Source organism: Neolamprologus brichardi, chromosome 15 (genome assembly GCF_056152115.1).
Source record: "Neolamprologus brichardi isolate AB-2024 chromosome 15, ASM5615211v1, whole genome shotgun sequence".
In the NCBI taxonomy this organism is placed as follows: Eukaryota; Metazoa; Chordata; class Actinopteri; order Cichliformes; family Cichlidae; genus Neolamprologus; species Neolamprologus brichardi.
In genome coordinates this window covers 10,807,996-10,830,161 of record NC_142118.1, presented here as the reverse complement: position 1 = coordinate 10,830,161, position 22,166 = coordinate 10,807,996, and the positions used below count along the sequence as shown (strand labels likewise).

The window sequence follows — 22,166 nt, the reverse complement described above, 5'->3', positions numbered from 1 at the left end:
TAATGCTTATTATTAAACCAGTATGTGAGCATGTTACCGTTGTTGTAAATAAAAACCTAAAAATATACGTTAAGATCATTATTATTATTATTATTATTATTATTATTAATTTATTTGTTTGTTTGTTTGATGATCCAATTAATCTTGATTGTGCAATGTGTACATATTAGATGAGACAAAATGTACACAAAAATCCCAACTGTGGAATTATTACTTAATGTCATTAACTACAAGCTTTTTATAACAATATTATTATAACAATACGTTTATTCTGCAGTCAGGTGAGTTGAGAAAACGTAACATAGGGGTGTGTCATTTTTCAAGGCAACTTAGACCACTGCTCATTTACACAATTATCTCACAAGGCTCAAGAGTAGTGAGCTGAGACCCATGCCAGCTATTTATTATGTATTTACAGTGTTTTGAGGACCAGAATCTTATAAAACAATCAAGTTATTCTTGTGTGTGTGTGTGTGTGTGTGTGTGTGTGTCATTTTTGACCCCAGTTGAAAGTAAACACACGGTAACCTTCACCTCTTCCTGATACAACTCACCTTCAGCAGTTCATCCAGACATCGGTGTGTTCCCCAAAATACAAGAAACACATTGATTTTATGGTGCAGATTGACCTGTATTAGTCCAGCTTGTTCCAGTTTTCCTGCTTTTTGTCTTATGAAACCTGTATTTGCCACTGTTTACAAAATTCCACTTGCAAGCAACTTAGACAGTTTATCTTATCTAACCATGAAAAGAGATTTTCATTTCTAGATATTTTTTTTGTAACCTATAATTACATGTCTACAGCAAAATGAGCCCTTATGGGTTTACTCTCGCCCTCTTAGACCTTACTGTGTGGTTATAAGCCTTGCCGCTATCAAATTTACCCAGCAGGCATTTTTGCCTTTGCTTCATTAGCAGGTGGTCTATCGGTCTGTGATATCAGGCCCCATATTGAGACACTGCTTTTAAAGTAGATGTGAGTAGATAGAGCTTAAATGACCTCTCTCTGGACCCTGTTTTGTTGGAGGATATGAAAAAAAAAGAAGGGGGGGGGGGGGGCAGCCAGAAACAAACGCATTCCACGTGGCAGCTGATTTTGACCAGATCTGGACAAATCATTCCAATATGAATAATGCTGTCTGCAGAGAGAGGGAGAGGGAGAGGGAGAGAGAGAAGTCTCCTGCATCTCACAAAAGAAACATTGTTTTGCTACATGTTTGATACAAAACACGTGTCTAAAATTTAGAGTTTTTCCAACTTCTTCTGAGGTAAAAGCTGGACGCTTTTATGTGTAATCACACAGAAGAAACAGTAATCAGTTCCATATGCAGCTGTTTAGAATTAACCACTAGGTGGCAGCAGAGATCGTCTTACTGTACCCGACATCCTTTATTCTCTCTGGTTCTCCCGATCTAATTTATTTGATTCACTGTAATTGGCTTGTGTGCCGAAGCTGGTATTTAGAGGAGTGTTGTTTGTACTTCAAAAGGGGGGCAGCAGAGAATTATTTGTAGGCTCAAAAAGGCTGTAACTGATTCCAAACAGTAGGTGGGAGATCAGCTCTTATTATCTGCCTCTTCTTACATTTAGCAGTGCCACGTCAAGCAAATTCTAATTCTCAAGTTTTGTTGTAAGGTCTAATCCTCCCCCACCCCTAAAAACACAAAAAAGGAAGCTTGAAAACACCAAATAAATGTTCTCTTCTTGTCCAAAATATCAAATATGCCCTCATTAAATCAGGAATCGAGAGAAGTATGGAATATATTTTCTTAACTTTGTACAATAACAGAGAAAAATATAGGAATTAATATAGTATTTTTTTTAAAAAACATATGCACACAGACAAAATTCAAGAGTAATGACTTCAAATAAATGAGTAAAAACAAAAAGTTCTTAGAAACGTATCACTCTAACAAAATGTTTGCATTGGAGCACCTCAAATGACTTTTCACAAATCCTTAAACTTTCTTTCGTGTATGAATGTCGCTGCTGTGTCCAGAGAGAGCCCAACAGATGCTGAGAGGAAATCTTGCATGGACCCGTTATGGAGCTGGAGACACAGCCCATAACTGGAGCTACACCGTAACATGAGATTGTGCTGGGCGGGATGAAGCTGCACCAAGGAGGGGGAAGAACAACAGAGTGGTGTGTGTGTCTGTGTGTGTGTGAGTGTGAACCTCAGAAAGAAAAAGAAAGCAAATTAAAGGGGCGTGTGTTTGGGTTAAAAAAAAAAAAAAAAGAGAAAGAAAGAGACTTACAAGTGTGAGGAGGGAGTTTCCAAAGTTTTCAAAGAGGGTGGCATATTCTGCACTTCACTCTCAGCTTCCAAAGCCTCAGCACTTACACAGTCTCACAGTCTTGCCGGAAGCACAAATATGTGTGCGTGTGTGCTGGTTTATGAGCAACGGTGGAAATGTTTGCATTTTATTAACTTACCGCTGTTGGTGTAAAGGTGGATTTTAGCCTTGAGACAAAGGAGAAGAGAAGAGAAGAGAAGAGAAGAGAAGAGAAGAGAAGAGAAGAGAAGAGAACTTCCAAAATGGGATAGAAAAAGCAATCAAACTGACACTCTGAGTTGAGACACTGGACTTGGGTGAGTCAGAGAGACAGGGAGGACAAAACAGTGGATGGACATGGGCAGAGAGCGACTCACTCTGGGACTGCTGCTGCGTTTGGGCATCCTGTTCACTGCTGTGTGTGTGTGCATTCATCTTTACCTGGAGAGAGGTTGGCAGGGTGCCTCAGCACCCTTGGCTTTGAGACGTCCAACTAAATCTAATCAGAAGTGGGGTGAACAGAGTAAAATGAAACAGGTGTCTGCAGAAGAAGCAGAGGAGCTGGGCAAAAGCATTAAAAGGAGAATTTCTTATGTTCACAAACTGAAGAAGGACAGTCTAGTTAGGAAGACTGAGGGAGACACAGAGGGCCCCTCACCACGATGCTGCCCGCCTCTGCAACTACACAGAAAGGTATGTTTGATATACCATCAACTTCTTAGCTCTTAATTGTTGTGCTTAAGATTTTTGTAAGGTTTATCTGATTCCTAGATCAGAGGTTTCTTACAGAGAAACTGAGTAAGAACTACTGAGTTAATGCTCGGTAAATCCCAGAAGGGTGATGATGGAAGAACAGGCAGCAGAATTGATGCATGTTCAGCAGCGAGTGCCTCTGAAATGCTTTGATGTCAAAGAAGAGAGGGTTTGCCACTCAGATTTCTGGCAGTACAGGACTGCATTTATTTTTCTGAGACAAGTGAACAAGTGTTGGCCTAACACACAATGACAAATCAAGCACTCCCTTAGTGCATCAGCCACAAATCTAAGACAGTCGGCTCTAACAAAGAAACGCTTCATTTGTGTGTTCTGGAGCAAACATTACTTTACACACACTCAAACACACACATGCATGAACTCCAGCAGCTTGACCCTGTGACCCACGAAGGGTGTGTTAGTGCAGCAGCTTAACAACCCTCCACTTCCCTCCCCTCTGCTGTCTCTTCATGCATTTCTCTTTGATTCATTTCTGCTCTCCACCGTTGCCTTCATGTTGTCATTTGATCTTCCCATCCATCATTTTTCCTTTTGTTCCCCTTTCACTGCCAATTTCTGTCAACCCTCCCACCAGCAACACACACACACACACGCGCACGCACACACACACACACACACACACGGTGAGCTCTTTCCTCCCTACTTTAGTTTCTCATTCTGTTACATTGGGATAATAAATGCTTCTTCGCTTTTCTGTCTTTAAATCTTTAATGACCTAAACTAGAGACAAAGAAGCCTCAGCACAAGAGTTTTAAATGCCGTGAAAATCACTGCAGGGCTATCATCCCATGCCTTGAGATGGGCACTTGTGCACCATCAATATTACATAGCACCATATGCTCACTCCACCTAATTTCTAACATAAAATTTGTCTCCTAAGATGCCCTGGAGGTGCCCAGATAAAATTTTCTGTGTCATGCGCTTCTGCTATTTAGCTCTCCCGCTTCCTCTCTACCTAGACTGTGCTTTTCTTTCCTTTCCCTCTCATCTCGAAGACGTGTGTTAACGCTTTTGCTCTGTCATGTTACCTTGTCCCTCTCATGCTCCGTTTTGCTTCCTCATCTCTGCTGTCTGAATCACTTTAAAACTTCAAACCCGCCTTCCACTTTCTCTAACCTGTCTTTCTCTTATGTTCTCTCTTTTCCTTGAACATTGCTCTCTTGCTGTCTCACTAGCATACTGCTTTCTTCTCCCTGAACATATTCATGCAACTCAGATAAAATAAAAAAAAAAGCTGCAGGCTGCCGTGAGGAAAATTACATTTTAAAACCTAATTTCCGGTGAGGCTTTGTAAAGCATTGTGCTTTTATAAGCGCTCACTGATTTACGAATTTATGTACTGAAGGATTTGTTAAATATTCTGAGCATTTCCTGGTACTGTAGAAATAAGAGCATGTAGCCCTTACCCCAGTCCACCTTTCTATGCCATTTAAAAGATCTGAGTATCAGTTAAGGCAGCACGGCTGCACAAAGGCTGGGGCCTTTCTGTGTGGCGTTTGCATGTTGTCTATGGGTACTCTGGCTACCTGTCATACTCCAAAGACATGCACTTAGTGGGGTTAGGTTAATTAGTTATTCTGAAATGCCCATAGGTGTGGATGTGAGTGCAAATGGTTGTCTCTCTCTGTGTTAGGCATGCAACAAACTTGCAATCTGACCAAGCTGCACTCTTCTTTTCACCCTATGGCAGTTGAGATAGTCTCCAGCTGATGCTAAATTGGGTAAGCAGAAGAAGACGGATGGTATTAATGCCACTATTGTGGAAAATGTTACACCTACCATGAACACAACTGGTTTCATTCTCACTTTTACCTCCTTGTGAGCTGCTGTAAAGGTAATTGATAATTAGTAAAGATAATCGTACTTTTATACCTCTTCATATGGCTGGATGATCTTCAAGAATTACATAAAAGGTGGCACGGTGGTTAGCACTGTTGCCACACAGCAAGAAGGTCCTGAGTTCAATTCCACCATCAGGCCGGGGTCTTTCTGTGTGGAGTTTGCATGTTCTCCCCGTGTTTGCGTGGGTTCCCTCCGTGTACTCCGGCTTCCTCCCACCGTCTAAAGACATGCAGCTTGTGGGGATAGGTTAATTGGATAATCCAAATTGCCACTAGGTGTGAATGTGCGAGTGAATGTGAGTGTGAATGGTTGTCTGTCCCTGTGTGTTGGCCGTGCGACAGACTGGCGACCTGTCCAGGGTGTACCCCGCCTCTCGCCCTATGACAGCTGGGATAGGCTCCAGCGCCCCCCGCGACCCTGAAAAGGATAAGCGGAAGTGAATGGATGGATGGATGGAAGGGGCATGTGACTGCATCTATGTTACAGATGACTCATGAAACTAAACAACTTTTGATAACATGTACATGAGGCAGTATTCAGAGGTGCATTAATAAACCCCATACAAATAGACTAGAGTATCAGTTGTTATGTTCAGATTCTAAAAATCTGTAACAGATCTGCTGAAAATGCTACAAGCAACAGCTGAACACGAGTTTAAAAGTTTGTTCTTGAGAAGGGAAGCAACATTTGACAAAACAATCCAGCATCAAAGTATAATAGCTGCTCGGGAGCTTTTTAGAAATGTCACATAACGTTTATTACCAAATGGCTGACTTGAAGTTATTTGATTACATGTAAATTTTCCATGCAGTGTTGTTACAGAAGTGCAACGTAAAACATCAGGTCAAATGAAATTGACATGACTGGTATGCATTCCATTTATACCAAGCAAATTATCCTAAATTTGTAGTTATTTGAATAAATAAATCTTTGATTTTATAGATTTCAGTTTCATTTTACTTAAAACTATTGCTTCGTGTTTGAGTGCAGATATTTATATATGCAGTTTTGGTTCGCACTTTAAGGCCCTCTTATCTAAATTTTAAGCCTTTTACAGTAATTGTGGTCTCCAGGTCTTCTCATTGCACATATATGATAAAGAAGCAAGTTGTTAGATCACAAAATATTCAAGCACTGAACAAAGTAGGTGGCTGCACAGTTTCCTCATAGCAAGGAAGTCAGGGTTCAAATCCACCGGTCAAATTTCTAAGAGTTTCTGTGTCCTGTGCCTCTCTGAGTAATCTGGCTTCATCCCCCTACCAAAAGATGGTAATTTGTAAATAGAGGATAGGTTTGAAAGGTTATCAGGTTATACCTGGGATAGATTCCCAGATGGATGGATAAAGTAGTGGTCATCCAACTAATCAAAAATGCACAAGGCCTAACAGTTTTTAGGTTCTTCTGAGCAAAAGCGAATAAAAGTAAAAGATGTGTTTAGTAATTAGGGCTTAATGATACACAGATCTAATGCATAGCTGTCTGTACAAATCCAGATACAATATTTTCCCTTTCACATTAGCTGCTTGGTCGATGACATTGTTACTGCACACCAGCAACTTAAGTACCACAGCTTTATAAACACAGCACTTGCTGATCTGTCATCTTTGCTACACTTTGAAAATGTCAGACATTAACAATTTTCAGCTTTGAGGCATTTTCTGAGCAAGATGAAGTGAGAGGTCATTAGAAAAGGCAAATCTCATTTTAAAACTCATTCAAGAGGGTAAAGCACAGGAGAGGTTGCTACTGTACCTCACTTTACCACCTTGAATAACAGACGGTTGCTGACACATTCTGTCTCCCTTAATAAACTGTACAGGTATGAGTGTAAATGAGAGCCTCAGGGTCTTTTTTATAACCAATCTAAAGGAAATGTAATCTCTTGGCTGTCAGACATCCACGTTAAAACACACACACACACACACACACACGCATGAGTCTTCTTGAATCATTTACCTCATGCAGGCTTTCTTCCCCACAGGGAAAAGAGCAGAGGGGTGAGTTGGTAAATTATAGACACATATAAAATGTGCTGGTCAAAACAACAGCGGCTGGGGTGGAAGGGGAAACACGGGCAAACCAGTGTCTGAATGGCAGAATTCTGTCACATTTAACATATTTACAGGGACAGCAATGTTACGTATCCAATGTTTGAAAAGGGCTAAAGAAAGAAAGACAGAAGAGAGCAAACACAGCAGGGCTCTGGTGACTCAGCCCCCTGACTTTAACAGCAATAAACAGACTCCTGGCCTTTTCTCACAGTGACGCACGCACAAAATATATAACCTACACACTCCAACGCAGGTCCATCTCCCAAGCTGAAATGCTGGCGACTTGCAAAGTCACGAGAAGTCACCATATTATATCTGCTAATTTAAGCAACTATTCTTTCTATGCTGATTCTGCTTTGACCTACTATCCTCCCATTGGTTAGAGAGGAAGGGCTGCCACTGCCATAACTGGAGACTAGTAACAAATACCATCATTGTATAATGTAGCCATAATAAGGTTAAAAGGTTTGCAACAATAAAAAAGTGGTAAAAATATATCCTGATGTGTAGCAGTTGTAGTGGTGCAACAAATTGTCAGTATTAGGAGTCTGTATGTAATCTCAATTTTCCCTGTATGGTCCATATAATATAATTACACAATGCACATGCATGATGAAGTTTCTGGCACATAGTTTTTATGCTGATGTTAAGGCAAGAGGAAGCACTCAGGTCAGATATCAACTTTTTCTGAGTTGGGCATCAAAGTTTTGTTGCATCTGTTGTGAAGACTAAACATCTTGTTATCGTTAAAGCTTTGCATGACTAAGAAGTAGTTTAGTGCCCTGTCCAATTTTGTGTACAGTATGGTTTGTGATGCTAATAGGTTTTTGTATTAACAGCTCATCTGCACTACCAGTGATCAATCTTTCAGTGCTGTCTTTGCTGTACATTTACAAATGTACAGGCTACTTGGCGGGGCCTGGCGCCTGTTGCTCGGTCCGGCCTCTTCCGGGGCGCGGGGGGCCCTCGGGCCTCCGGCCTCGGGGCCTGCGGCTCGGTTCACTCTGGCACAGCTGGTGCAGCCCCCTCTAGCTTCTGCTCGGTGGCTACTGGGTGACCCCTCGTCTGGAGATCCTCAGCCCTTCCCATGAGGGTGGCACGGATGCCCCTCCGGTGGTCCTCCTTGTGTTCTCGCACTCTGGGGCCTCTGGATGTCTGGGGCCTGGATCTCCTCTATGCCTGCTTCATGCCCTGGGGGACAGGGCTATGGCTCTCTACATCCTCTTGCAGACCATTACATGGGGAAACCATTTGAATACAAGCGCGCTGATCCACACAGGTGTGCACACGGGTGTTCACTGTTCGTAGACTTAAATTACAACTTTCTTGGCTGCTACTTCAAAGCACATTGTGCACTGTCTGTCCTGCGTGCTGCACAACAACATTCAATATTTAGTATTTACTGCTGTTTAAACTTAGCTAGATTAATGCGATGGTGTTGTGTTTAGTATGTTGCTTTGGGTTTTTTTTGCTTTTTTTCTATTCTTTCTCTCTCAAATATTGACTTGTAATCATTTACTGCTTAAACACAGTTAAATTCAGCAGCAACAACAGCATGCATCATACTGATCAATCTTAATACAGTGATGTTGTTTCAGTCCACAATTTTGCTATGAAGCAAGAGGAAGAAATCTGTGCTTGGAGCAACTTTCTTTAATTTAAGGACACTTTCTACTCAGTCTGACTGCTTCCTGTTAAAAAAAAAAGACATTACTGATTGTTACTACTGCACTTACTCTCTGTAATGTACTCTAAAATCTAAAACCAACCTTGCCATCACTTAATATTAAAACATCATCATCATCAAAATTCATATAGAAATGGAGTACTATTCATAAATTGCTACTTGTACCAGAAATCACTTCATATCTATCTTCTCAAGTCTCCCTTCCATATCCACAGTGTTCTATTTCACACTGTGAATGTATTTTGAGAGTGTGCGAACTGTAAAGCTTTTACTCAGGAATTCAGTGGCAGCATCATTCAGAGATTACTTGTAGATAGGTCAGCTGCCAATCACATGTCAAACACACTGAACCTCAAAGCCCACAGACAGGCTGTAAGTACAGTAAATCACTAGCGAAAAGCAAAGATGAACCATGGATTCTCTTTTCATTTTAGACAATTTTACCAGTGGTGTTCCGTCAGGACAAGCAAGGCAGGCACTGCTTGCCTTGTCAAATCTAAAAACAGATATAAGTTAAAATGTACCAAAGCAAATTGACCTCTCTCCTTTCATCTCAGACAGTCCTGTCATAAACCTTGTCGCCTGTCAATTAATATGCGCATCCATCCTTTACATTACTGCCGTCCTGTGGCTGCAGTCAGATGTTGTCGTTGTCGCTATTGTGCTTCTTGCAGTCTTGTAGAAAACTGCATATTTGTCTGCAACACGTAGGGAACGATGCTGGCATACAGGCATTCTAAATATCACATTATTTGCCATTCTTTCAAGTTGTTCCCAAAATATGTTATATCTTTAAAGAAAGCATTGTCAAGAGAAAGAGAACGAGCTGTCTACCTAGTTAGAAATGTTATATTATAATATTAAGCTCAAGTTACTCTTGTCCAGTTATTATCCATTACCTGCTACCTACATAATGTTTGTGGAATCACAGTAAACATTGGTCATGCTACCCTTACCTGATTTTTACTGCACTATAAAGAAAACAAAATGAATATATGCAAAATACATTATGATTCCCTTAAAAGTGAATATAGAGTATAGAGTTAGGTCTCCTAACACTCTGAGAGGTTTTTGGCTCTTGGGGTTTGTTTTTGTTTTTTTTTTTCAACCACTGCATTTGTTTTTGTTTTGTTTTTTAACATTTTTTTTTATGTGATGGGACTGCTCAAACTCCAGCTTCAAATGACATCTAAAGACAAATGCTCCAAAATCTAATTCACATTATCTGTAGCCTTGAGTCAAAATGAATCAATTTACAACTGTGAGAGACAAAAACAGTGATCGTGTCAGTCTTTTTCTCATGAGAGTAAATCAAACCACTAAAGTGAAAGATGATCAAAAATGCAAACTACATGCTTCTATTTGTTGTCTGTAGGAATAGAATAAACGCTTCTATATGGCCTCAAAACCTATAATTATAATATTCAAAAACAACCAATAAGCCAAAGCAGTCTCCAGTTTAATTCAAATTATCCTTTTAATTAGCTGAGACACAAATTCATTCATTGCAAGGCAATTTTAAATTACTTTTGTTCAAATGGGTGACCGCTTGATTATCAATGAACACTATGCTTCTGAGCATTGATTAGTTCAGAGTTAGGATAAAGTGAAAACAGAAAAAGCAATCCTGCTTCAATCTCTGCCAGGCGGTATTAGGTCCCAGTAGATTTTCTTAAGCAGACACCCGATGACCTTCCTTATGTCACGGAAAACTGAAAGATTTGCCTCCGCAGACAGAGAGAGCAAGAGAAAAGACTGCTGAAAAGAAGAAAAGAGGCTGACCTTGTATAATCCCAAAGGTGTGACTCGAGTCAGATCACTGGCACCCTTAAGCACCAACTGAGATGCTCAGAGAACTAAGAAGTCACAAGAACTGTGCTAAGTGCTAAGAAAGCTGGTTATTACCTGCCTGGTCTTAAGCTAAAAATTCCATATCCATTAGCAACACTGCATGTTGCAGATAAAATATTTACATCTCTATATGAACTCCACGAAAACGTATATAATCTTATAATGACAAATTTGTAACACATGAGCTGAGTAGTCACTGTACATTTTCTTATGTTTAATAAGAGAGCTTTATTTTTCTCTTCAGTCACTTGTCAGAAATGTCAATATAAACTTTAGCTAATCTGACACACCTGCCAAAAATAAATATAAATATAGATAAAAGTGCCTGAGAAACTTCTCAGTGTGCACAGTAGTGATGGGATTTCCGGCTCTTTTTAGAGAACAGGCTCTTTCGGCTCGGCTCACTAAAAAGAGCCGGCTCTTTCGGCTCCCAACCGGCTCCCCAGGTTGTTTTGTTGCTTTAATTAATTTATTATCAACAGCAATATAAAATTATGCACAAAAGGAATTACTAATGTAAAAAAAAAAACGTGGTTTTATTTATATATGTTTATATATAAATATATGTGGTGGCCCCTTGAGACAAAGCACGTACAAACTCCAAAACACATTTCTAGCGTTAACTGAACTTCCAAAACAGAGCTACCTAGATCACTTAAATTACACAATCGAAAGCATATGTGTATTGTTTGTGTATTTATACACAAGCACTCATATATATTCAAATAATTTTTAAAAAAACATTTATTTACCTGTTACTACCACACACCAAATCCAGTTGTTGGTACTTCCTGGCTTGTGTAGCCACTAGGTAACAAAAGCTCAACACTGTGCCCTAGCATCCTGGAGCATTCTGTTGTGTTTGTACGTGTTTTGGGGTTTGTGCGTGCTTCTGAGTTTTTATGTGTTTCGGGGTTTGTACGTGCTTTGTCTGTAGGGGCCACCGTAAATATACTTTTATTTATTCACTCCACATAAAATGTAATAAATAAATCATATAATACAAAAAACAACTATTTACATTTCAACTTTTAACTATTTAAATTTTCAGCTTTTTCCTTTTAAACAAATTTAAAGCGAAACAACACTAAACACTGCAAACCACAACACAATTAAATATAAATGTGAAAAAATATGAAAACAAAAAGAAGATGCATATTCTCTGTCATATAGGCCTGCATGAATAAACTTTCTGAATCCTTTATCATCCGCAACTGAAAATAGTTGTGGATGATTACTATACCTTTCTAATGTGACGTTGTTGTCCCTGGCTCTCTTTCTCTCTCTTTCCCTGCGGCTCTGTTCCTGTGCTACTGCGAGTGTAACTACCGGCCCTCCCTCCCTCTTCCCAGCGCAAAGCACGAGGCTCGCGTGCAGAGTGAAGCGGAAAAAAAAGTGCGAGAGAGAGAGAGGGTGAGAGAAAGAAAAAAAGAACCACGGCTCGCATCGTTCACTTCAAAGAGTCGGCTCTAAGAGCCGTGTCGTTCGCGACCGACACATCACTAATGCACAGTCTATGAAACTTTAAAGAACCATACCAGTGGCTTGGTATGTTTTTAGCACATTTACTACCCTATACCTAAACCCTATAGCATTACATCAGAGTGTACTCCATCAAAGTCTGCATTACTTTTAAAAAAAATAATGCAATTGCCATGCAATTCTGCAGATGAACTGTGCATAAATAATGTATTGAGTAAAGGCTATGCAGACACTATCTTCACTTAGTCACTTTACAAAGCAAAGATTTAATCATAAATCTTTTTGTTTGTTTAGTGTTTTTCACCAATCTAAACTCACAATTTGAAACCTATTCTTCTTTTTTTGGGGGGGGGGGCTAATTGACTTAACTAAAGTCAAATATTTATAAAGTCAGATGCAAAGCAAATACATCTGCAAACTATAAACTTTTAAGAAAGCATGTAGGTTTTGTTGTTAATTCATTGAAACTTGCAAGCGCACTGCTGTGGCATTTTAGGCTTGCATTTGCCACACTGAGTGCAAAACCGACTTTATTTAAGTGATCTTACTTAGGGAACAGCACAAGCAGAATAATCCGCTTTTACCGCAGGATCACAAGCACCTCACAAGCAGGCTACATAGGAAGTTGTGCAATAACCGCAGGCAGAAAAATCACAGAAAGGGGTGTAAATATGTTTAGACATACAAAACCTTTGATTTTCTCAACTGTTGGATCATATTGCTGCAGTGACATTGCAGCACAGATTATGCGTAGACCATCCCCTAGAAGAACAAACAGCTCTAGACAGGCACGTAGCTTTTTTTTCTCAATATGAGATTAGTATCAAAGTCCAGCCAAAAGAAAACAAGCTACTATGTGGTTGTGCCAAGTTATGTCAGGGAGAGCACAAAGAGAGCTTTCAGATAATCAATTACCTATTTTCTTAAGAGTTTATAGAAATATGACTATTTTACTTTCATGAGCAAGCTATCTGCACTTTTTTTTAACCATGAGAAACAACTGAGAGCACATGACCAATGTTCCCTCTAAGCTGCGCACGTGCGCAATTGCGCACTGCTGGCAGGGTCTCTGCGCACAGAAAATCTGTGTTGCGCAAAAAAAAAAATCTAACCTGAATTGAAATTAAAATTAATACTTTAACAATTCTGTTTTGCAGTGTTAGTCAGTGAGTGACTGGCTGCTCCCATATGGGATTAGAACGATGCCACCTTATCCCATAGTCCAGCCAATGATGCGATTTACATTCGTATATACACAGCTAATCAACGTCATTGACAGGCTATGACAGCGTCCTTATGTGCCGACACCGGTGTTTTAGCTAGCAAAGCGGCGTGGCTGATGTTGAGTGAAGCCACGTTAATGACAATGTATACAACCATTGGAGATGTGAGCAGGACAGACGGAACAATTGACGGGAAAAGTGTGGACTTTATACCAGTTTTTAAATTGTGTTGATAGGCCACGTAAAACCAGAGTTGTGATAAAAATTTAAAAAAAAAGCAATGTTTGGTTTTCTTCCTGAATACTGTCGTTGTTTATATTTACTGCGGGAATAACTGTAAAAACTGCGTTTTATAAGAAAAAAGGCGCTAAAGCACTCTCCGCCTGTGAGCAAAAACAAACTCCACCCCCCTCTCCCTTTCCAATTGGTCCAAAAAAGTACCATGTCGACCAATCAAAAAATGATATGGCAACGTGGCATCTAGTTGTTAAGAAACGGGGGGAAGTTTTAGGAGTGATGGCGGTGCTTTGAAATGTGAGAGATTTGTGACGTTTAGCACAAATCTTGTGTAGTTAGTGTGTAGTGTAGTCAATACTTTTATTGTGTGTGTCAGAACAATGAGGCGACTGCTGAATGTTACAGGTGTTACAGGAGTGATACATCTCCTGTTGTCAGGCCTGCAGGTATCAGGCTGTTGTCAGTGTTGGGAAGGTTACTTTTAAAATGTATTCCATTACAGAATACAGAATACATGCCCCAAAATGTATTCTGTAATGTATTCCGTTACGTTACTCAATGACAGTAACGTATTCTGAATACTTTGGATTACTTAATATATTATCATGCTGTTTATAGCTACGTGTAAGTACTATTGCTGTGATTTGTTACTGTTACTGAAGGTCCGCGGCTCCGAACCGTAGTAAAGGGACCTCTGACTAATACGGCGGTTCCGTGTCGGGCTCGTAGCCGAAAACTAGCTTTACTTTGTTGTCTGGGTCAACTTTGCTAGCGAGAGACAGAGAGAGGCGTTGAAAGGCTGCTCCAACGGAACTTATTGTTTTTGGAGGAAAACACGAACACGGTGTACAGTCGAGTCTTAATAGCTTACTTACAACTGGGCTCGTCAGGCACTCTTCTTGGCTGCAGTGGTTATTATTATATTTACATGCTTCCAGCTCCCGTTTTTGCTCGATGACAGCTCGTACCTTTCCTTTTTTTCCCTACCTCGCTCACAGACACATAACAGGTATGGCAGTCCATTCTTTCTGCAGCACGGACTACACTGCCTATGATGCTACATTCTTTAGAGCTATACCTGTAGCTTTCTGCCTATTAGCTTAGCACAACAACAACAAAAAGGCCTCTCTCACCCAGGAAACAGGCAGAGAGAGAGCGTCACCCTGTAACCATGGCAACCGTAACGCTGCCACCTGGAACAACAGAACGTAGCTGTCAAACAAAACCCAAACAGGCCTGACCCACCACAATATGAAACAGGGAAGTACCGCCGTGTAATCCATTTATTTCAACAAAGTAACTGTATTCTAAATACCACCTTTTTAAACGGTAACTGTAACGGAATACAGTTACTCATATTTTGTATTTTGAATACGTAACGGCGGTACATGTATTCCGTTACTCCCCAACACTGGCTGTTGTTCTCCTTTATCTCATAGTGGACAGAAATTATTTTTTGGAGCGGCACAAATAATTTCTGTGGCATCAGATTTGATGCAGAGCAGCTGATTGTTCTAAAAATAGTTTGAAATGTTTATTTAAAAATGCCTTGGCTTCATTAAAAAAAAAAAAAAGGTCCAAAAAACTTTGTTGTTTGCCAAACTGAGTTACTTTTTTGAAGAAGTAACTATATAATTAATTGCCCAGCACTGGTCATTATATACTGTATTTTGCAGACAGAGTTACAGGACTCTCTCCCAGACCACAGACTCATAATACAAATCAGAGCTTTTTTAAAAAAAAAAAAAAAAAGAAAGAAAGAAAGTTGTTTTCAAAATTGGAGTTCAAATTATTTTTACTTCCAATAGTGTTAACATACTGCACAGGTCAATGACTAGATTTGTTTTTTACATTTTCATTGTAAGTGGGCTAAAGCAGTTAATTAAAAGTAGTCTAACATAAATGTAAATGCTGTAATTTGATTATTTTTAATAAACCATGAAACTAGGATGGATTCGATGCCGGCGTGACCACAGTGCACACGTCTGATGTCGCTCACAGTGGTCTAAGGGACCGCTCAGGGAGTTTGTGTGCTCAGACACGTGAAAAATTAGAGGGAACATTGCACATGGCCCTAGTGCAGCCACGGCTATATTAATACTCTTTTGATTTGTCAAACTGTTAAGATAACAGCTGGGAGCTTTCACTCTCAACTTTTAAATGTGTTATTTTGTACAAACCCAACCTCAAACCACATGTTGCTGGAGGAAAGTCACAAATCACTCGGTGCACTTTATGTTACAGTGAGTCTGCTTTGTGCGCTAGCTGCCATCACACAAAGACACCCACTGGAGGACAGAGGGCGTTCAGTGTCAGGATCTCGAGTCCAATGTCCTGATCGCACAATACTCCCTTCAGACTTGTCTGGAACATTCCAGAAAGTTCTCAGCCTCCATCCAAACCGTCATGAATAAGTGCATTGACCTCTGAAACTGGACACCCTCACTCCCATCTTTGCTGCTCACCTTCAATGCCCATCTATGAATGCATGCACACACAGGTTGTGAATTCAGCTTTCAAGCTAGCAGCTTAGAGTGTCAGCAAAAAACCTCGGGCTTGTTAATGAAGCAGAAATGCTAATATGGCAGCAGACACCACTCAGCAGCAGAGAAGGCCAATGAACCTCAAGAACAATGATTTAAAGAGAATGCAGCTGCTTTGAGACTCATTTAAAACAGTGCTATCTCTGTTTGGAAAGGAAGTTTCTGCCTTAAAGTCTTTCACTCTATAAAAGTTGTGCTAATGACAAACAAATGTGAAATGAGAATGAGAATGGAAACACAAAAGAAAAAAAAACAATTATACATGAATATCACAAAAAGGATTATCGTTAAAATTACAGCCCTGTCCAAAAGTCTTGAGCCACCCCGTGTTCTATGCAAGAGAATTCATCTTTATAGACACCAGTGAATCTCTTGTTGAAGTATATTCACATTTTTTACAGTGCTGTCAAGGGGTAAGAGGTAAAGTGGTCTCCCTGAGCAATAGTTCTCCAGGCTTTCTGGAGGTCTCACAGGCTGTCTTTGGTCATTGGCTGCTTTTTTACTCATTTTCAGTCCAGTCCTTGTACCTGACCATTTTCGAGGAATTTTGTTTGCTCCTTAAGCCATTTTACATATATGAACCATTCAAGCACAAAAAGTGTTGTGTCTAGACATAACAGACAACTTGACAAAGAAAAAACGGTATTGCTTAAAAAGAGAATTCCTGTTGCAGAAACAAAATTTGTTCCTATGTCTTTAGTCGAATCCATGATATCCAAGGATAACACATTTTGACAAATATATTATTTTTGCTCCAACAAACTGATTCCCAAAGCATTATTAGCCAAAAAAATCTTTAATATCTCAGCATTATGTGCAGTGTGTACTTAAAAAAAAATTAGGAAACTGCACATGTGAAGGACACAAGAGTGTCAGACCTAAAAAACTAGAGAAGATGAAAACTATCTGAAAGTCCTGTCTTTTAAAAACAGGAAAAAAAATCCAGCCTGTCCAACCTGAGAGAGGGTCTGAAAGATACATCAACTAAAGGTTCAGAAGTATCTACTCTTCTTCAAACAGTAGATAGCTGTAAACAAGCCATTCGTATAAAAGGGAAACAATTTCAACTTTCAGCATGACATTGATCCCAAACATACTGCCACTCAAGTAAAACTATATTCAGGTAGAAAAACACACAATGGCAAACTATCAGTCACAAACTGCCCTCCTCAGAGCCCAAACCTCTATATTCTTGAAGAAATCAGGGATCAATTTGACATAGAACAGAAGAAACGTTGGCAAACTTTCAAAGTCTGTTTTTGCCTCATATGAAACATTTCCATGTATGTTTGCACATGTTAATGTCAAAAAATCGTTGTACCTATTTTCTATTTTAATAACAAAGGATGACAAATGAGGGGTAGCTCAAGATATCTGTATACTGCTATATGATATAGCCATCTTTTTTTTTCATTTCTATACTGCAATTATGTACACAAAAGGCACAAACGGACTAATAGATGAATAAAGGAAGAAAGAAAATGAGGAAGAGCCAAGAGTGGAAACTGCTGCCTCCATGTGTCTTAGTCTCCCTGTTTGTTTGTTTTTTGGGGTTTTTTTTCCAACTCCATCTTCGGAAGAAAGTGTCATATGGTGCTCAGCATGCTCCCTCTGCTCTTCCCAACCAGGCATCAAACATAAATCTCAGATCTAGGATATTGTCCAGGAAGATCGCCTCACATACACGCACACACACACAGACACGCACACAAAGAGATTGTAACTGCAAACAATGAGGCCCCATCTGTCTCCTGAGATGCTGGCCAAGAGGGCCCAATTCAAACACAACACGATCCAGACCGAAGACGGGGTATTTTCAGCAGTGTCACTCTGTTTTTTTTCTATTATGCGAAATAGCTATATATGAAATATTTCAGTCCATGGGTGCACCTTTACCTGTGTTGAGTTTATGAATGCATGCATGAGCAAAATTACCATGATGTGACTGGAAGGTGTTTCCAAGGCAACAGCCGGTTCCTATAGAAGTTAATAACATGTGTCATGACAAGCCAAACGACTGCACAAACCACACACAGGTCTCAAATATGCACGCTTGTGTGTGTACATGAAATAGGGAGGACAGTGATCAGCTTCTGTTCTGACAAGAGCCGCTTCTTAGCCCGGTGGATGTGCTGAGTGTTAACTGGAAACCACAATTGGCTGATAGGAATCTATCAAACCAAGTCAGACACCGCTGCCTTTCCTTTCTCTAACAGCCGCTGTGGCTTTGAAAAAGATTGAGCTTTAATGGCAAAGCGACAAGCTCTTGTTGTGGAGTGTCTCGATTTCTCCTTTCCCATTCAGAGTTGCAAATATTGAGCTGAAAATGGTCAGCAATCGCAACCGAGTTCTTGATAGGTTTTCTAACATTGTTCCTCGCCACTTAAAGGAAACGATCCTGTTCTTTTATGTCTTGGTGAACTGATGCTTTATATAACTAATTAAGTTCAATTTCTGTTATTTATTCTCCTGCTATGTTACTCCTGAAATTCAAGGCTGCAAAGACTCATGGATCCAACACAGTTTATTGAGTGTGCTTGTGATACACCTGCAAAAAAGGAAATGCAGCTCTTTGTTACCAAAAACACTGCTCCTTGGGTGCTGCTTGCAGATATGTTTCAATTTAAACTAGACGGACACAAAATGCTCCTGCCATGCAATTGATGACAAAATGCAGAGTCAAAATGGACATGTGCCGGTGTTCGACCAGCTTTGGTCTACAGCACGGGGGCGGTTAATTCTGCTGCCAGCAGCAATATCTGTGATGTAACATATTGTGTTGAGCATGAATGCAAAACCTCAAAGTCGAGCAAAACATTTTCTGGGACCAACCGGGTGCATTGTATTCCAGTTAGAGCTTCTCTCTTTTTCACCCACATGATTCATACGTTACAGTCTCTCTTTTATAGTAAGCGCATTCCAGATGTGGCTTCATAGACTTCTGCAAATGAGAAACAGCATAGATACAAAGACGATCTTCACGTTCCCTCCTCACCGTCTGTGCCTCAACCTCCAATTTCTTGCTTTCTCTTCGTCATTCATCCAAACGCTTTGCTTCAGCCCTCCTCCTCCTCGTGTATCCCTCCACTCCTTTGCAGCCTTCCACTGCCTTCGACATGAAGGCTCAAGTCTTCTGAGATTACTGCCTTTATTAAAAAAGATCAGTGTAATCCTCCACTTTAATTCTGTTATACCCTCCCTGTCTCTCACTGTACGCTGTCAGTGAGCTGGGATTGGCCGATGAGCCGGGCCTGAGAGGAATAGAGATGACACTGCAGGAAGTAGAGATGACTGTATATGGTCTATATCCAAGTTTCACAATATCCCAGATTAGTCAGAATGATAGAGCTTAGTGAGGATCATTCTTTGAGATTATCCTCTATATACCATTCAGAACAGTCACGTCGTATTGAAAGACTATCAGTTCTGTAAATAGATGATTGATTTTGCTCTTAATATAATGATTTTGGCCGTCCATCTCCTCTAAATAACTCAAGTATACATGGACACCTACAGGATCCGACCATTACAATTAGCAGCAATGTAAGTAAGACCGTAGAATCAGAATTCATTGTATCTCAAATTAAAATCACCATGTGGGATCCACTAATGTACATATCTTACCCTCTATACCAGCTTAACCGATATAAGTGCAGGCCTCGGTTATGTCAGTTAAGCTCAGTGTTCATTATTTAACTATCCGGTCGTTAAGTCTGATGTCACTAGCCGTGTGTGGGCCTAAACTCCGCTGCAGGTCCATATATCAAACAATCACTATGGCATTACTGAGAGTTGAAAAATTGTCTAAAGTCTTTCATCTTTAAAAAGATGATCAGCGTTCTGCTCTACCAGGTGTAACAATTGAGTTTAACATCCAGGCATCCATGAAAATGGAATTTATGACATTTAACGGAGTTAGAAGTTAGCAGGAAGTTAGCTCGCTAGCTTCTATCTTAATACAATATTGCATGTCCTGACTGCGGGGTTTTGGAAACAAATTAAAACGTACAGCTCTGTTATCACTTCCAACATAAATGAAGACAGAAAACTAAACAGCAGTGACGTTTGTAAGGTTACTGAAGTTTGGCTAGCTGGTATATAATGATGTGCTACGTGACCGCTAGCGACACAGCTATGTTAGCATAATATAAACAAGCTAACTTTTTTTCCACTCGATAAAAGTTAACGTGAGTGTTCTCAGTGGTCAGGAACAAATGTAATCGCATGGCAGGATGCTGTAAAAGGACCAAACTTCAGCCAGGAGAACAACTGAGATAATCCATCCACAATACAAGGTTAGTCATTCATATACTGCTGCATTGGCTGGGCTGTAGTTACATCCTAAGGTTTTAAAAACTGAGTTTAAATAAACGATTAGCGGTAATAAAAGCCGAGGGAAGTCAACAGTGATCACTGACTGTTTCAGGAGCTTTTTGAGATTAAATAGAAGAAAATACATAACATTAAACATGTTAACAACACAAAAGCCATATTAAACGCAGACTACTTTAGGCCCGGAAGTCACGTCATCACTTAACGACCGGATAAGAAAGAGACTGTGTATAAATACAGTCTTTGGACAAGTTCCATGGTGAAAACAGTTGACTAAAGAGAACATAAGGGGTCATTTGGCAACCCCAAAACATCTTGATGATCAGCAAGAATATAGTCTATGAACTGACGAGATAAAAGTTAAACTCTTTGAATCTGGCGTAAAAAACAAAAAGTGAGTGTACCATTATGAGGTTTAGCCTTTTTTCACATAGGGCCAGGTATGGTTGGATAACTTTTCATCATCAAAAACTGTATTTACTTGGGTTTGTCTTTGCGTAAAATTAACATTTGCTTTGTTAACTAAAACATGTAAGTGTCACAAATGTCCAAAAAAAAAAAACCCTAAGAAATCCAGAAGGGGAAACTATTTTTCACAGCACAATAACTCTCAGAAATGTCCCCATCTGCCACTGAAGTCATGTATGTACTATGTAGATTTTTTGGTCTTCAGTAATAGGCTTCATAGTAGTTACAGATTTTAATTTAAAAGAAATCAAGCCTTTTCGTGTGATAAATGTTGCATTGCACCAGTGTTTACAACACCATTAAAAATCAGAATCTTTCTGCATTTTCCCTGAACCACATTAGCACAACCCTGTGGGACATAAATCTCTGATATAATCTCGCACCTGGGTTCACCACCCACTCAGAAACAGAGGGAGGTTAATGTGAATCAGCCACCAGCTGTTTCATTAAACCGCAGCTTCTCTGTCTGCCCACTTGCCCGTTTCATGTCTTGACCTTCGCTTGCCATTGGATACTGTTGGGTTTTCGTCCAAGCTGTCAGGAAAATACACCTCGTCAAAGACCATTTTTTGAACTTTAGGACAGTTCATGGTGTTAAAAAACAGTCCACATGCTGTTGAACTAAAAGCTTTGACCTCCTAACTGTACAGCCTGGTGGTATTTTTCTGAAGTGTCTGGACTCTGATCAGAGCAATTGCTTAAAATGAGCAGCAGGTCTGACACTCAGCCACCCTGGCACTCTACCAGTGGATAGGAGTGACTTGGCAGCATTCACTCTGACACCTTATGTTTTCGAAATAGGCAGACCCAACTCACCTGTGGCTTGGTCCTGCATGACATTTGATACACTAATGAGAATTTGTTTATCCAAGCGGTGATTGAGCCGTGTCCTCTCAGACACTCTGTCCACACTGTCAGCGATCGCTACGTACACAGACTTAATTCATTCTTGTTGTAAAGGCAATTTAAAAACAAAATGTGTAACTCATCCTTTTTTTCTCATTTTTCCACAATTTGTGTGTTTGTTCTCAGCTCCACCCAATGTCCTTTACCTCCCACCTCTCCATTCTTTTTTACCGCCTTCATTGTTCTGGCAGACAGTCCTCTCTTGCTTTATCCAGTCATCTCTTGTTCACCCATCCATCCTGTTCTCCCCAAGGGATTATTCATGCTTGGCCTGGCTGCTCACACCTCTCTCCCAGGCTGAGAGGCACAGATCCAATAACACACCCAGCTCCCAGGCTGTGGAGAAGGGCAAATTCCATCTTTGTTTGATTTTTTTTTTTTTTTTTTTTTAGTTTTTGGTGGCTGGGGGGTTAACACAAGAAGAAGGAAATACAAAAACCCCTCAAATCTCTATTTCATGGAAAGTGTAAACATTAACTGTCGTTTGTGCAGAT

The 22,166-nt window shown here is 40.1% G+C and overlaps 1 protein-coding gene across 2 annotated transcripts in view; it reads left to right on the top strand.

Moving 5' to 3' along the window:
• Positions 1–2,504: 2,504 nt before the first annotated feature.
• Positions 2,505–22,166, top strand: part of mettl24 (methyltransferase like 24) — a 41,585-nt gene continuing 21,923 nt past the window's right edge. For both annotated transcript variants that reach the window (XM_035910502.2, XM_006797052.3), the window contains exon 1: positions 2,505–2,969. In XM_035910502.2, the coding sequence (XP_035766395.2) occupies positions 2,628–2,969 (342 nt within the window). In that variant the 5' untranslated portion in view covers positions 2,505–2,627. The remainder of the gene's footprint in view (positions 2,970–22,166) is intronic.